General features: G+C 48.4%; 1 protein-coding gene across 7 annotated transcripts in view; it reads left to right on the plus strand.

Annotated features, from left to right (window-relative positions):
• The window catches only part of LOC140078023 (collagen alpha-1(V) chain-like), a 347,730-nt gene that overhangs the window by 271,510 nt on the left and 59,355 nt on the right, over positions 1–16,865 (plus strand). For all 7 annotated transcript variants that reach the window (XR_011849878.1, XM_072125797.1, XM_072125796.1 and 4 more), the window contains 10 exons: positions 2,810–2,854; positions 4,079–4,132; positions 12,611–12,718; positions 13,622–13,675; positions 14,061–14,114; positions 14,692–14,736; positions 14,832–14,885; positions 15,054–15,098; positions 16,221–16,274; positions 16,537–16,590. Coding sequence is in view for 6 of the 7 variants with exons in the window: in XM_072125797.1 (XP_071981898.1) it covers positions 2,810–2,854; positions 4,079–4,132; positions 12,611–12,718; positions 13,622–13,675; positions 14,061–14,114; positions 14,692–14,736; positions 14,832–14,885; positions 15,054–15,098; positions 16,221–16,274; positions 16,537–16,590 (567 nt within the window). In the remaining variant the exon portion in view is untranslated. The remainder of the gene's footprint in view (positions 1–2,809; positions 2,855–4,078; positions 4,133–12,610; positions 12,719–13,621; positions 13,676–14,060; positions 14,115–14,691; positions 14,737–14,831; positions 14,886–15,053; positions 15,099–16,220; positions 16,275–16,536; positions 16,591–16,865) is intronic.

Genomic DNA, 16,865 nt, shown 5'->3' on the forward strand with positions numbered 1-16,865 from the left:
GCTCTATGGAAGGCGTCTATCATGATGCAGTGGCGGCCATATTGGTTGTCTTAGAATACTACAATTACCAAGGCGTCGGGATCTTCTGACCCCCGGTTGTTCCCTGGCAGCCGGTGGGTTAATGGGTGGGGGTGCAGTGTGGCAGGGATCTGATGATACTACTGGCTGGACGGAGACTTCCTCCATTAGGGAAGCATTAGGAGTGTGAAGTGCAGACTATCGGCTTTAGAGCCGTCATTAAACTAATTGAATTATTCTGCATTGCTACAGAGAGGGGACGCAGAACGGCAGAAATCCTCCTCCAAAGTGTCATAATTAGATTTGCTAAAGTGGAGATGGATGGATGTTCTGCGGGGCCTAATGGAGGCGATTTACCCATTTATATATTTATTTATTTCTGCTGTAGGAGAAGTTATTTTCTGTCATTATACACCATAAGCTCAATCACCACCTCAATCAGGATCGCACCAGCGCGAGACATGATCCACATCACACCTCGCCAGTGCCCTTATAGACAGGACAGGAGGGGGTGCAGTGCCCTTATATACAGGACAGGAGGGGGTGCAGTGCCCTTATATACAGGACAGGAGGAGGTGCAGTGCCCTTATATACAGGACAGGAGGAGGGGCACAGTGCCCTTATATACAGGACAGGAGGAGGGGCACAGTGCCCTTATATACAGGACAGGAGGAGGGGCACAGTGCCCTTATATACAGGACAGGAGGGGGTGCAGTGCCCTTATATACAGGACAGGAGGGGGGTGCAGTGCCCTTATATACAGGACAGGAGGGGGGTGCAGTGCCCTTATATACAGGACAGGAGGGGGTGCAGTGCCCTTATATACAGGACAGGAGGAGGGGTACAGGCCCATATGTATATATACAGGATATAGAAGTAGTACTGTGCACTGGGGTCTGTATATACAGGATATGGAAGTAGTACTGTGCACTAGGGTCTATATATACAGGATATAAAAGTAGTACTGTGCACTAGGGTCTGTATATACAGGATATAGAAGTAGTACTGTGCACTAGGGTCTATATATACAGGATATAGAAGTAGTACTGTGCACTAGGGTCTGTATATACAGGATATAGAAGTAGTACTGTGCACTAGGGTCTATATATACAGGATATAGAAGTAGTACTGTGCACTAGGGTCTATATATACAGGATATAAAAGTAGTACTGTGCACTAGGGTCTGTATATACAGGATATAGAAGTAGTACTGTGCACTAGGGTCTGTATATACAGGATATAGAAGTAGTACTGTGCACTAGGGTCTATATACAGGATATAGAAGTAGTCCTGTGCATTAGGGTCTATATATACAGGATATAAAAGTAGTACTGTGCACTAGGGTCTATATACAGGATATAGAAGTAGTACTGTGCACTAGGGTCTGTATATACAGGATATAGAAGTAGTACTGTGCACTAGGGTCTGTATATACAGGATATAGAAGTAGTACTGTGCACTAGGGTCTATATATACAGGATATAGAAGTAGTACTGTGCACTAGGGTCTGTATATACAGGATATAGAAGTAGTACTGTGCACTAGGGTCTATATACAGGATATAGAAGTAGTCCTGTGCATTAGGGTCTATATATACAGGATATAAAAGTAGTACTGTGCACTAGGGTCTATATACAGGATATAGAAGTAGTACTGTGCACTAGGGTCTGTATATACAGGATATAGAAGTAGTACTGTGCACTAGGGTCTATATATACAGGATATAGAAGTAGTACTGTGCACTAGGGTCTATATATACAGGATATAGAAGTAGTACTGTGCACTAGGGTCTATATATACAGGATATAGAAGTAGTACTGTGCACTAGGGTCTGTATATACAGGATATAGAAGTAGTACTGTGCACTAGGGTCTATATATACAGGATATAGAAGTAGTACTGTGCACTAGGGTCTATATATACAGGATATAAAAGTAGTACTGTGCACTAGGGTCTGTATATACAGGATATAGAAGTAGTACTGTGCACTAGGGTCTATATATACAGGATATAGAAGTAGTACTGTGCACTAGGGTCTATATATACAGGATATAGAAGTAGTACTGTGCACTAGGGTCTGTATATACAGGATATAGAAGTAGTACTGTGCACTAGGGTCTATATATACAGGATATAGAAGTAGTACTGTGCACTAGGGTCTATATATACAGGATATAGAAGTAGTACTGTGCACTAGGGTCTGTATATACAGGATATAGAAGTAGTACTGTGCACTAGGGTCTATATATACAGGATATAGAAGTAGTACTGTGCACTAGGGTCTATATACAGGATATAGAAGTAGTACTGTGCACTAGGGTCTATATATACAGGATATAGAAGTAGTACTGTGCACTAGGGTCTATATATACAGGATATAGAAGTAGTACTGTGCACTAGGGTCTATATATACAGGATATAGAAGTAGTACTGTGCACTAGGGTCTATATATACAGGATATAGAAGTAGTACTGTGCACTAGGGTCTGTATATACAGGATATAGAAGTAGTACTGTGCACTAGGGTCTATATATACAGGATATAGAAGTAGTACTGTGCACTAGGGTCTATATATACAGGATATACAGTGTCCTGCATAGTATCTGCTTTGCAGCAATGAATTGATTATCCTTCTGGGTGGGCTGGGTGCTATGGCCGCACTTGGGTGGAGTGATGTGTGGTCAGAGGGGTAACTTGCTGTGTACATAAACCTCCAGTGTAGGGACCGTACAATTGTGAGACCATGAGACGTAACATGTTCTGTGCACTGATCGCTCTGTGTTGTTTTTAGGGAGCTGATGGAATCCGGGGCCTGAAGGGAACAAAGGGAGAAAAGGTAAGATCCAGGTTACCCTGGCAGTGGTCCCGCTCTGGTCCTGGTCCCGCCCCTGGTCCTGGTCATGGCAGTGGTCCCGCCCCTAGTCCTGGTCATGGCAGTGGTCCCGCCCCTGGTCCTGGTCATGGCAGTGGTCCCGCCCCCGGGTCCTGGTCATGGCAGTGGTCCCGCCCCTGGTCTGGTCCTGGCAGTGGTCCCGCCCCTGGTCCTGGTCATGGCAGTAGTCCCGCCTCTGGTCTGGTCCTGGCAGTGGTCCCGCCCCTGGTCTGGTCCTGGCAGTGGTCCCGCCCCTGGTCTGGTCCTGGCAGTGGTCCCGCCCCTGGTCCTGGCAGTGGTCCCGCCCCTGGTCCTGGCAGTGGTCCCGCCCCTGGTCTGGTCCTGGCAGTGGACCCGCCCCTGGTCCTGGCGTTGGTCCCGCCCCTGGTCCTGGTCCTGCGTTGGTCCCGCCCCTGGTTCCTGGCGTTGGTCCGGCCCCTGGTCCTGGTTCCTGGCGTTGGTCCGGCCCCTGGTTCCTGGCGTTGGTCCCGCCCCTGGTTCCTGGCGTTGGTCCGGCCCCTGGTCCTGGTTCCTGGCGTTGGTCCGGCCCCTGGTTCCTGGTGTTGGTCCGGCCCCTGGTCCTGGTCCTGGCGTTGGTTCTGCCCCTGGTTCCTGGCGTTGGTCCCGCCCCTGGTTCCTGGCGTTGGTTCTGCCCCTGGTTCCTGGCGTTGGTCCGGCCCCTGGTCCTGGTCCTGGTCCTGGCGTTGGTTCTGCCCCTGGTTCCTGGCGTTGGTCCCGCCCCTGGTTCCTGGCGGTGGTCCCGCCCCTGGTCCTGTCCCAGGTCACACCTTCTGCCCCTCTCACTCTATGATTCTGTGTCTCTCCATTACTCAATGTCTTTTTGAGGCGTAATTGCACTGTAGCCCCGAGAAGTCGCCTTCTTTATCCAACTCATTGGATGTGACCCGGGAAGGTGACAGGATGCAGGTGACCCCAGTGACCCCCGAGTGTCTCCGCTATAACCTCCCTCTATTAATAGAAGCTATTCAGTTCTGCAGGAGTTTGGTCTCCTGTGGCAACAGCCCAATAGCCCAAATATTTCATTAGACCTTCCCATCCCTTTCAGGCTCGCTGCCATTCTCCATCCGTGTCCGGGGACTGGCGGATCATCATTAACCAGTGCACTGCTGGAGCTGCCCTCCTGCACCATAACAACTACTAATACCCTTGTATTATCTCCATCTCTAGGGTGAAGATGGCTTCCCAGGATTCAAGGGAGACATGGGAACCAAAGGAGACAGAGTAAGAATGTCTATTGTTCAGAATTGTAGGAGTTAATGTGATAATGATACATGTAGGTGGTGACCCCCTCCTAGCCACAATTTACCTGTGCAGCCTCTATAAATGATATAGCAGCCCCCACCGTCCACTCGGAGGAGATATTTATAATTTACCCTTGTATTATTCATCCGGTCACCATAGCGCGGGTCCCACCTGTACAGATTCAGAGAGCGACATTGGGGGTCAACACAGGGTAAGGGGGGGGGGGGCGCGGAAGGACCTTGTCCCTAGAGAGATGTGTAATCATACCTCACAATGCTGTGCTCTGTGCTGTCTGCAGCCAGTGTTATGTATTGTCCCTGGAGAGATGTGTAATCAGACCTCACACTGCTGTGCTCTGTGCTCTCTGCAGCCAGTGTTATGTATTGTCCCTGGAGAGATGTGTAATCAGACCTCACACTGCTGTGCTCTGTGCTGTCTGCAGCCAGTGTTATGTATTGTCCCTGGAGAGATGTGTAATCAGACCTCACACTGCTGTGCTCTGTGCTCTCTGCAGCCAGTGTTATGTATTGTCCCTGGAGAGATGTGTAATCAGACCTTACACTGCTGTGCTCTGTGCTCTCTGCAGCCAGTGTTATGTATTATCCCTGGAGAGATGTGTAATCAGACCTCACACTGCTGTGCTCTGTGCTCTCTGCAGCCAGTGTTATGTATGGTGCCTGGAGAGATGTGTAATCATACCTCACACTGCTGTGCTCTGTGCAGCCAGTGTTCTGTACTGTCCCTGGAGAGATGTGTAATCAGACCTCACACTGCTGTGCTCTGTGCTCTCTGCAGCCTGTGTTATGTATTGTCCCTGGAGAGATGTGTAATCAGACCTCACACTGCTGTGCTCTGTGCTCTCTGCAGTCAGTGTTATGTACTGTCCCTGGAGTGATGTGTAATCATACCTCACACTGCTGTGCTCTGTGCTCTCTGCAGTCAGTGTTATGTATTGTCCCTGGAGAGATGTGTAATCAGACCTCACACTGCTGTGCTCTGTGCAGCCAGTGTTATGTAGTGTCCCCAAAGGAATGTGTAATCATACCTCACACTGCTGTGCTCTGTACTCTCTGCAGCCAGTGTTATGTACTGTCCCTGGAGTGATGTGTAATCATACCTCACACTGCTGTGCTCTGTGCTCTCTGCAGTCAGTGTTATGTATTGTCCCTGGAGAGATGTGTAATCAGACCTCACACTGCTGTGCTCTGTGCAGCCAGTGTTATGTAGTGTCCCTGGAGAGATGTGTAATCATACCTCACACTGCTGTGCTCTGTGCTCTCTGCAGCCAGTGTTATGTAGTGTCCCTGGAGAGATGTGTAATCAGACCTCACACTGCTGTGCTCTGTGCTCTGTGCTCTCTGCAGCCAGTGTTATGTACTGTCCCTGGAGAGGTGTGTAATCAGACATCACACTGCTGTGCTCTGTGCTCTCTGCAGCCAGTGTTATGTACTGTCCCTGGAGAGATGTGTAATCAGACCTCACACTGCTGTGCTCTGTGCTCTGTGCAGCCAGTGTTATGTACTGTCCCTGGAGAGATGTGTAATCAGACCTCACACTGCTGTGCTCTGTACTCTCTGCAGCCAGTGTTATGTACTGTCCCTGGAGTGATGGGTAATCATACCTCACACTGCTGTGCTCTTTACTCTCTGCAGCCAGTGTTACGTATTGTCCCTGGAGAGATGTGTAATCATACCTCACACTGCTGTGCTCTGTGCTCTCTGCCGTCAGTGTTATGTATTGTCCCTGGAGAGATGTGTAATCATACCTCACACTGCTGTGCTCTGTGCTCTCTGCAGCCAGTGTTATGTATTGTCCCTGGAGAGATGTGTAATCAGACCTCACACTGCTGTGCTCTGTGCTCTCTGCAGCCAGTGTTATGTATTGTTCCTGGAGAGATGTGTAATCAGACCTCACACTGCTGTGCTCTGTGCTCTCTGCAGCCAGTGTTATGTAGTGTCCCTGGAGAGATGTGTAATCAGACCTCACACTGCTGTGCTCTGTGCTCTCTGCAGCCAGTGTTATGTATTGTCCCTGGAGAGATGTGTAATCATACCTCACACTGCTGTGCTCTGTGCTCTCTGCAGCCAGTGTTATGTACTGTCCCTGGAGAGATGTGTAATCACACCTCACACTGCTGTGCTCTGTGCACTCTGCAGCCAGTGTTATGTATTATCCATGGAGAGGTGTGTAATCAGACCTCACACTGCTGTGCTCTGTGCTCTCTGCAGCCAGTGTTATGTATTGTCCCTGGAGAGATGTGTAATCACACCTCACACTGCTGTGCTCTGTGCTCTCTGCAGCCAGTGTTATGTACTGTCCCTGGAGAGATGTGTAATCAGACCTCACACTGCTGTGCTCTGTGCTCTCTGCAGCCAGTGTTATGTATTGTCCCTGGAGAGATGTGTAATCAGACCTCACACTGCTGTGCTCTGTGCTCTCTGCAGCCAGTGTTATGTATTGTCCCTGGAGAGATGTGTAATCAGACCTCACACTGCTGTGCTCTGTGCTCTCTGCAGCCAGTGTTATGTACTGTCCCTGGAGAGATGTGTAATCAGACCTCACACTGCTGTGCTCTGTGCTCTCTGCAGCCAGTGTTATGTATTGTCCCTGGATAGATGTGTAATCAGACCTCACACTGCCGTGCTCTGTGCTCTCTGCAGCCAGTGTTATGTATTGTCCCTGGAGAGATGTGTAATCATACCTCACACTGCTGTGCTCTGTGCTTTCTGCAGCCAGTGATGTGTAATCAGACCTTCGTGTAAGTTGTTAGTAACAGCAAGACTGTGCTATATGGATTTATATTCCAGGACTGGAGCTTCTGGAGGCATGTCCTCACACTGCTGTGCTCTGTGCATTGAACTGCTTGATAGCCCCTCCCCTCTAATACAAGTTCTAGTGTTGTTTTTGTATTGATGCACCAGTAACATTACCTTTAGAAATGGCCACATGTTACTGGTCCTTAAAGGGATCCTGCAGGAAGCCCCTCTTACACACAGAGAGGTGTCATTACGGGTGATGTAGCATTGTCAGGGCTGCTAGTAATGATCACACTGGGTTTAATTGCTGAGGGTTTGGCTTCCGCCACTCGGCTCATCCAGCGTCAAAGTGGAATCAATATCTTCATTAAGTGATCACCTACCTTCACCTGTGCACTGCATGAAGATGTTAATTGACTTGGCACAATCAATGGTGATATCTCGCCACTCTCCGCAGCAATTAATTATTGGGAGTATTATTTGTGCTCCGAGGGGCTGGAAATATCCCAACAATTAAAAAAGGTGAAAATAAAGATTTAATTAATGTCCTGCTTAGAGAGCGGCTGATGTGGAGCTGTCACTGGGCGCTGTGCACATTGTCCTCCCTGTTACATCCTGTCAGGGGAGGATAAGGATGTGTTCACATGAAGCAGGTTTGCTGCAGAAGTTCGGCTATGACTATAGACACATTTCACACAACCTTTAATTCAGATTTTTGTTTTCATAGACAGAAATAAGAGTCATTTATGGGATCTGTTATCTCCTGTGATCATACAGACTGCAGCCCATGTTATGCTTACTCATCTGTGCAGGAACAATCCCTACCTCACACTGCTGTGCTCTGTGCTCTCTGCAGCCAGTGTTATGTACTGTCCCTGGAGAGATGTGTAATCAGACCTCACACTGCTGTGCTCTGTGCTCTCTGCAGCCAGTGTTATGTATAATCCCTGGAGAGATGTGTAATCAAACCTCACACTGCTGTGCTCTGTGCTCTCTGCAGCCAGTGTTATGTATTGTCCCTGGAGAGATGTGTAATCAGACCTCACACTGCTGTGCTCTGTGCAGCCAGTGTTATGTACTGTCCCTGGAGAGATGTGTAATCAGACCTCACACTGCTGTGCTCTGTGCAGCCAGTGTTATGTACTGTCCCTGGAGAGATGTGTAATCAGACCTCACACTGCTGTGCTCTGTGCAGCCAGTGTTATGTACTGTCCCTGGAGAGATGTGTAATCATACCTCACACTGCTGTGCTCTGTGCTCTCTGCAGCCAGTGTTATGTAGTGTCCCTGGAGAGATGTGTAATCAGACCTCTCACTGCTGTGCTCTGTGCTCTCTGCAGCCAGTGTTATGTATTGTCCCTGGAGAGATGTGTAATCAGACCTCACACTGCTGTGCTCTGTGCTCTCTGCAGCCAGTGTTATGTATTGTCCCTGGAGAGATGTGTAATTATACCTCACACTGCTGTGCTCTGTGCTCTCTGCAGCCAGTGTTATGTACTGTCCCTGTAGAGATGTGTAATCAGATCTCACACTGCTGTGCTCTGTGCTCTCTGCAGTCAGTGTTATGTATTGTCCCTGGAGAAATGTGTAACCAGACCTCACACTGCTGTGCTCTGTGCTCTGTGCAGCCAGTGCTATGTATTGTCCCTGGAGAGATGTTTAACCAGATCTCACACTGCTGTGCTCTGTGCTCTCTGCAGCCAGTGTTATGTATTGTCCCTGGAGAAATGTGTAATCATACATTACACTGCTGTGCTCTGTGCTCTCTGCAGCCAGTGCTATGTATTGTCCCTGGAGAGATGTGTAACCAGATCTCACACTGCTGTGCTCTGTGCTCTCTGCAGCCAGTGTTATGTATTGTCCCTGGAGAGATGTGTAATTATACCTCACACTGCTGTGCTCTGTGCTCTCTGCAGCCAGTGTTATGTATTGTCCCTGGAGAGATGTGTAATCAGACCTCACACTGCTGTGCTCTGTGCTCTCTGCAGCCAGTGTTATGTAGTGTCACTGGAGAGATGTGTAATCATACCTCACACTGCTGTGGTCTGTGCTCTCTGCAGCCAGTGTAATGTACTGTCCCTGGAGAAATGTGTAACCAGACCTCACACTGCTGTGCTCTGTGCTCTCTGCAGCCAGTGCTATGTATTGTCCCTGGAGAGATGTGTAACTAGATCTCACACTGCTGTGCTCTGTGCTCTCTGCAGCCAGTGTTATGTATTGTCCCTGGAGAAATGTGTAATCATACATTACACTGCTGTTCTCTGTGCTCTCTGCAGCCAGTGTTATGTATTGTCCCTGGAGAGATGTGTAACCAGATCTCACACTGCTGTGCTCTCTGCAGCCAGTGTTATGTAGTGTCACTGGAGAGATGTGTAATCATACCTCACACTGCTGTGGTCTGTGCTCTCTGCAGCCAGTGTTATGTATTGTCCCTGGAGAGATGTGTAATCAGACCTCACACTGCTGTGCTCTGTGCTCTCTGCAGCCAGTGTTATGTATTGTCCATGGAGAGATGTGTAATCAGACCTCACACTGCTGTGCTCTGTGCTCTCTGCAGCCAGTGTAATGTACTGTCCCTGGAGAAATGTGCAACCAGACCTCACACTGCTGTGCTCTGTGCTCTCTGAAGCCAGTGTTATGTATTGTCCCTAGAGAAATGTGTAACGAGACCTCACACTGCTGTGCTCTCTGCAGCCAGTGTTATGTATTGTCCCTGGAGAGATGTGTAATCATACCCCACACTGCTGTGCTCTGTGCTTTCTGCAGCCAGTGTTATGTATTGTCCCTGGAGAGATGTGTAATCAGACCTCACACTGCTGTGCTCTGTGCTCTCTGCAGCCAGTATTATGTATTGTCCCTGGAGAGATGTGTAATCAGACCTCACACTGCTGTGCTCTGTGCTCTCTGAAGCCAGTGTTATGTTTTGTCCCTAGAGAAATGTGTAACCAGACCTCACACTGCTGTGCTCTCTGCAGCCAGTGTTATGTATTGTCCCTGGAGAGATATGTAATCATACCTCACACTGCTGTGCTCTGTGCTCTCTGCAGCCAGTATTATGTATTGTCCCTGGAGAGATGTGTAATCAGACCTCACACTGCTGTGCTCTGTGCTCTCTGAAGCCAGTGATATGTATTGTCCCTAGAGAAATGTGTAACCAGACCTCACACTGCTGTGCTCTCTGCTCTCTGCAGCCAGTGTTATGTATTGTCCCTGGAGAGATGTGTAATCATACCTCACACTGCTGTGCTCTGTGCTCTCTGCAGCCAGTGTTATGTATTGTCCCTGGAGAGATATGTAATCATACCTCACACTGCTGTGCTCTGTGCTCTCTGCAGCCAGTGTTATGTATTGTCCCTGGAGAAATGTGTAATCATACATTACACTGCTGTGCTCTGTGCTCTCTGCAGCCAGTGCTATGTATTGTCCCTGGAGAGATGTGTAACCAGATCTCACACTGCTGTGCTCTGTGCTCTCTGCAGCCAGTGTTATGTATTGTCCCTGGAGAGATGTGTAATTATACCTCACACTGCTGTGCTCTGTGCTCTCTGCAGCCAGTGTTATGTATTGTCCCTGGAGAGATGTGTAATCAGACCTCACACTGCTGTGCTCTGTGCTCTCTGCAGCCAGTGTTATGTAGTGTCACTGGAGAGATGTGTAATCATACCTCACACTGCTGTGGTCTGTGCTCTCTGCAGCCAGTGTAATGTACTGTCCCTGGAGAAATGTGTAACCAGACCTCACACTGCTGTGCTCTGTGCTCTCTGCAGCCAGTGCTATGTATTGTCCCTGGAGAGATGTGTAACTAGATCTCACACTGCTGTGCTCTCTGCTCTCTGCAGCCAGTGTTATGTATTGTCCCTGGAGAAATGTGTAATCATACATTACACTGCTGTTCTCTGTGCTCTCTGCAGCCAGTGTTATGTATTGTCCCTGGAGAGATGTGTAACCAGATCTCACACTGCTGTGCTCTCTGCAGCCAGTGTTATGTAGTGTCACTGGAGAGATGTGTAATCATACCTCACACTGCTGTGGTCTGTGCTCTCTGCAGCCAGTGTTATGTATTGTCCCTGGAGAGATGTGTAATCAGACCTCACACTGCTGTGCTCTGTGCTCTCTGCAGCCAGTGTTATGTATTGTCCATGGAGAGATGTGTAATCAGACCTCACACTGCTGTGCTCTGTGCTCTCTGCAGCCAGTGTAATGTACTGTCCCTGGAGAAATGTGCAACCAGACCTCACACTGCTGTGCTCTGTGCTCTCTGAAGCCAGTGTTATGTATTGTCCCTAGAGAAATGTGTAACGAGACCTCACACTGCTGTGCTCTCTGCAGCCAGTGTTATGTATTGTCCCTGGAGAGATGTGTAATCATACCCCACACTGCTGTGCTCTGTGCTTTCTGCAGCCAGTGTTATGTATTGTCCCTGGAGAGATGTGTAATCAGACCTCACACTGCTGTGCTCTGTGCTCTCTGCAGCCAGTATTATGTATTGTCCCTGGAGAGATGTGTAATCAGACCTCACACTGCTGTGCTCTGTGCTCTCTGAAGCCAGTGTTATGTTTTGTCCCTAGAGAAATGTGTAACCAGACCTCACACTGCTGTGCTCTCTGCAGCCAGTGTTATGTATTGTCCCTGGAGAGATATGTAATCATACCTCACACTGCTGTGCTCTGTGCTCTCTGCAGCCAGTATTATGTATTGTCCCTGGAGAGATGTGTAATCAGACCTCACACTGCTGTGCTCTGTGCTCTCTGAAGCCAGTGATATGTATTGTCCCTAGAGAAATGTGTAACCAGACCTCACACTGCTGTGCTCTCTGCTCTCTGCAGCCAGTGTTATGTATTGTCCCTGGAGAGATGTGTAATCATACCTCACACTGCTGTGCTCTGTGCTCTCTGCAGCCAGTGTTATGTATTGTCCCTGGAGAGATATGTAATCATACCTCACACTGCTGTGCTCTGTGCTCTCTGCAGCCAGTATTATGTATTGTCCCTGGAGAGATGTGTAATCAGACCTCACACTGCTGTGCTCTGTGCTCTCTGAAGCCAGTGTTATGTATTGTCCCTAGAGAAATGTGTAACCAGACCTCACACTGCTGTGCTCTGTGCCCTCTGCAGCCTGTGTTATGTACTGTCCCTGGAGAGATGTGTAATCAGACCTCACACTGCTGTGCTCTGTGCTCTCTGAAGCCAGTGTTATGTATTGTCCCTGGAGAGATGTGTAATCAGACCTCATACTGCTGTGCTCTGTGCTCCCTGCAGCCAGTGTTATGTATTGTCCCTGGAGAGATGTGTAATCAGACCTCATACTGCTGTGCTCTGTGCTCTCTGCAGCCAGTGTTATGTATTGTCCCTGGAGAGATGTGTAACCAGACCTCACACTGCTGTGCTTGCTCTGCAGTCTGCATTATGTGATGACTGATCCTCCTTTGTATTATCTTGCTGTGGTCTCTCCTTCCAGTCATGTGCCATGGGCTCCCCCGTGTGCCCGGAGCGCAGTGCCTCCAGGTCCTGATCAGTGGGGTCCTGTGTGTCAGAATAGTTTCCTTGTCCCGTGTGATTGGATAGAGTTATGGGTCCCTTATGCTCAGGATTATTGGATGTGAATTTATCAGATCGCTGCTGCAGCTCACGGATCAGGGAACACTACATGACCTGCTGCATTACTGGACTCAAGGTCTATTAGAAATCTTCTTGTACCAACAGGGTGAAATCGGACCCTCTGGTCCAAGAGGTGAAGATGGCCCTGAAGGTCCAAAGGGACGAGGTGGTCCTAACGGAGAGAACGGTCCCCTAGGTCCTGCTGGGGAGAAGGTAAGTAGTTTGATGGTGTAATATAGAACAATATAAGGAAGATGTTCCACCCCAGGACCAGGTTCACAGTGAGATCCGTCATGTCTGGTATCGGTCACATACTTTGCCCCAGTTTCCCGTCCTGTACGGTAGATGAGGGAATAATTACATGGACACAGATAATGCTGCGGATCCCGTCTCCCTCCCATGTGATGTCCTGCGCAGGGAGCCGAGCAGAGATGGCTGCGCGGTAATTGGCTCCTGCGCTCATGGCTTCCAGCACTTGGCAGCGTTTGTGAAGAGAGAAGTTATTCCTAGAAGTTACAATATAATGAGTGGGACTTCAGACGCAGAAATCTTCCCGTATCCAGAGTTTCATTCATCTCCTTCCCTGTGACAGGTAGACGGCCGCTCCGGCTCAATGCGCACAATTACCTCTGTGATGGCGTCTTCCCATGTCGCTATTTATCACATGGTACAGAATAGAGCCGGTTATTTACCCCCATCTGTCACCCGCCGGATCCTCCAGCACCAGATTTAATAAAACTGGGTCAAGTCTTTCTTATCATAGAGGGACATTTATATTCATGGTTCAGGTGTTAACTCTTTACATGTATCACACTTGGCTTTTTCTTTAATTTTTTTAGAATTTTTTACGGTGCTTGTGCTCATTTACGACTTTTTTTTGTCCTAAACTTTCTCCCGTCAAAGTTCGCCAGATGGGGAAGTTGTGACTGATTGTGACTTTTGTTTTTAAAAGTTGCAAATGTACTACGACCAAACGCCACAAATGTATCAACAAGGAAAGCCGCTCAGACTTGTCACTTCCATCCAGACATAAGGAGAAGGCAGTGACCACAAACTAAATGCATTGTGTAAGATTTTATATTGGACAATCAATAACCACAAGTATTTTCTCTGTAGGGGAAGCTGGGAGTTCCAGGATTACCAGGTTACCCAGGAAGACAAGGTTCAAAGGTAACGTCCTGCGGTCTGCGCCATCCATCTGCCGCCTCCATGTAATTGCTGGATAATCCTCTTACATCATTTTGATTGAATACAAAGTGTTATTGATCAGCAGCTCCAAGCCACATTTTCTGCCCCATTTCCTGATCGCTAAATACATTATAGCAGACGCCATCTGCAAGGCGGGAAACACAGGGAAAACGTTACAGGAAGAGCGGAGCAGAAGGAACCTGAGCGTATCCGCAGCTCAGTACATACAACTCTACCTAAGCTTTCACTCTCCATCTGTGGGGCATGCTGGGATTTGTAGTTATTCAGCCGTGGTGTCTATGACCATGATCTTTCCCGGTTTGTTGCACTACAGATTTATAATATTATGTTCTTGTGTTACTTTTAGGGATCGATTGGATTTCCCGGTTTTCCAGGTGCAAATGGGGAGAAAGGTGCAAGAGTAAGTGACTATTGTAATATCTTCTGTGTCCCAGTGATATCCCACATGCCATAGACACGTGGTACATGCCACCAAGGCTCCTGCGCCCAGGTGTAAGCGCCCCCTCTGCACCCCCTCAGATTGTGAGCACCCGCTGACACCCCTGTAATCATCTGCTGCGGGTCCCCCCACACCCACAATATCACCATTACTGTACCCCATGAGCCGGCACAATCCGCCCTATTCCTTCATCCCCCGGCAGAGGTTTTACTTGGAGCGTCTGATCTCCTGTAATATTATACAGGGGAAAATCCAATATAATAATGCGCTGAGCTGGTAAGAAAAAGCGATGAAGAATTAGTATTGAATGTCACCGCTTTATTATTATTCCTTGGCTGCTGCCGAGAGATTTACTTCCCTGACGACCACTGAAAGCTTATTATTTTGTAATAAAGTGTTTTTTTTTTTTTCTTTTAAGTTTGTCCTTAAAGGGTTTGTCCTTTTACAAGTAAATGAAAAGTCTGAACATATCCCATTAATAATCCCAGAACTGGGAGAGGAGGTCCAATGTATTCATCTTATTTCTTCTTTCTCGTAGGGAACCCCTGGCAAACCAGGTCCAAGGGGGCAACGAGGTCCAACGGTAAGATCCCACCCCTCTCATGGCTTATATATTGCATTTAACCCCCAATATGCACTTACAGCTGTACTCACCTACCGCTTCTTTATCTTTTCAAGGGTCCACGTGGTGAAAGAGGTCCAAGGGGACCGACGGGAAAGCCAGGCCCCAAGGTGAGGACTGTTCCATTAAAATGGTTAATGCCATAGCAAACCTAGCTATTGATCCCTATGATCCCATAGAGTTAGATCTTTCCCTCCGCTGTCTATAGAATAGTACGCTCTGATTTGTGTTTGGTAGACGTGTAGATCCTAATAAGAGTCTTCTCTCTCTCTCTGCAGGGTAACTCCGGAGGGGATGGCCCATCTGGTCCTCCTGGTGAAAGGGTAAGATCTGGCTTAGGTCATCATATAGTATAAACTAAATATCAGGTGTTGGACCAGATCTATGAACTTAATAAAAAGAAGTATCCAACTAAGAAACATTAGTAAATCCCAACGACATGTTTGGCTCCATGAGCCTGTGATGGTGTCAGTGGGAGCCATGGCCTCCTCCACCAGTAACTGTAATATATACAGCGTGACCCTGATGCCCCTCGTACCATAGAGGCATTCACCCCCTGTATAGGATTCTGGATGTTAACATTCCCTGAGAGCTTGTCACTACAGTCACTATTACAGGCAAAGCATAGTCCATCCAAGTATCACACATCCCCTACCCCCAGAGGCTGCAGGCGTGGGAGCCATGCTGTCTGTGTATAGAATACTAGTGGAGGCACTAGAGCAGCAGCTTCTATATAGTGATGTATACACAGACCCCATCTGGAAGGGTCTCATCCGCCACCATTATGCTGAGCACTGCCAGGCTCCGGATAATATATGTATACATGTTACTAATGACATTGATGTTCAATTTAGCCTGGAATGTAATATTCTGATTCAACAAAGCCAAATGTTGTGAGGTCTGAGGTAGAGGTTGGTCTGCATGACTGCAGGGCTATGCGGCTGAATAGGAGCAGTGCCAGCTGGGGTAGTACTGGCAGCATGGTGCCAAGGAACAGCAGAACCCTGTAAATCACTGCTGCTGGGTTCTAGAGTGTTGTCAGAACCGCTTCTAAGTCCATTAGAACGGGCAGTTTGAGTTCCGGTCCAGGATGTGATATCTTGGAGAGGCTGAATTGCATATGATCCATGTTCGCCGGCCGCATTAACCTGACATACGTTCCCGCGTTCCCCGTCCCCTCTCATGCTGTTTCATTGCTCAGAACAAGCCGCTGCTTACATGACACTAGATCCATTGGCTTTATGGACTAGACGAGAACTCAAACCAATCTGACAACACGGGGTCTGCGGGCAGCATGTCGTACCCAGAATGCCTCATTCATTGGCTCCGTAGAAGCGGCCACGCGCTGGCCAGCTCTGGCTTTGAAGTAGGACGCAAATGCATGTGACCGCCAGGACGGATCTTGTGCTGACCCGATAATGTAATGCAGCTTTATGTTGTCACAGGGACCACCCGGACCTCAAGGACCCACTGGATTCCCAGGACCGAAGGGCCCCCCTGTAAGTGTAACACATTGTGTATCATCCCTCCATATATACATGTATGAGCCAGGACTAATGTCACCCATCAGCGTGGTGGGCACCGCTTATCACGTGTCTGTGACCCCCACATGATGTGATAATGATGCAGGTTACATGAATCCAGGAATATTAACACATAATCCAAACATCATCTGCACAAAACTAACACACAACTCTGTAATGCTCACAGCGGAGCCTGATGTGCACTTGTCTCTGACTAATGTTCTTTCTATGATTTTAGGGTCCACCAGGGAAAGACGGACTCCCCGGGCACCCCGGCCAGAGAGGTGAAACTGTGAGTAAACCCTACTGCCCCTCTCATCCTTACATCTGACTTGTACTGGGGGTGAGATTGCTCTAGAGCGCTCCCTGCAGGTGAGGAGATGTCTCCCATCTTTCTTCTGCCGGGTGGATGTCTTTTCAGCTACATGGAGCGGTCTAAAGAAATCCCCGGCTTGTCCCGGTGGGGTCAGAGTAACGATGATATCCGAGGCGCCCTCAGTCCTGGGGGTAGATACTTTCGCAGACTCTGTGATTCGATGCACTCAGTGTATGATGATGGCGGCTGCG

The sequence above is a fragment of the Engystomops pustulosus genome, chromosome 9 (assembly GCF_040894005.1).
Source record: "Engystomops pustulosus chromosome 9, aEngPut4.maternal, whole genome shotgun sequence".
Classification (NCBI taxonomy): Eukaryota; Metazoa; Chordata; class Amphibia; order Anura; family Leptodactylidae; genus Engystomops; species Engystomops pustulosus.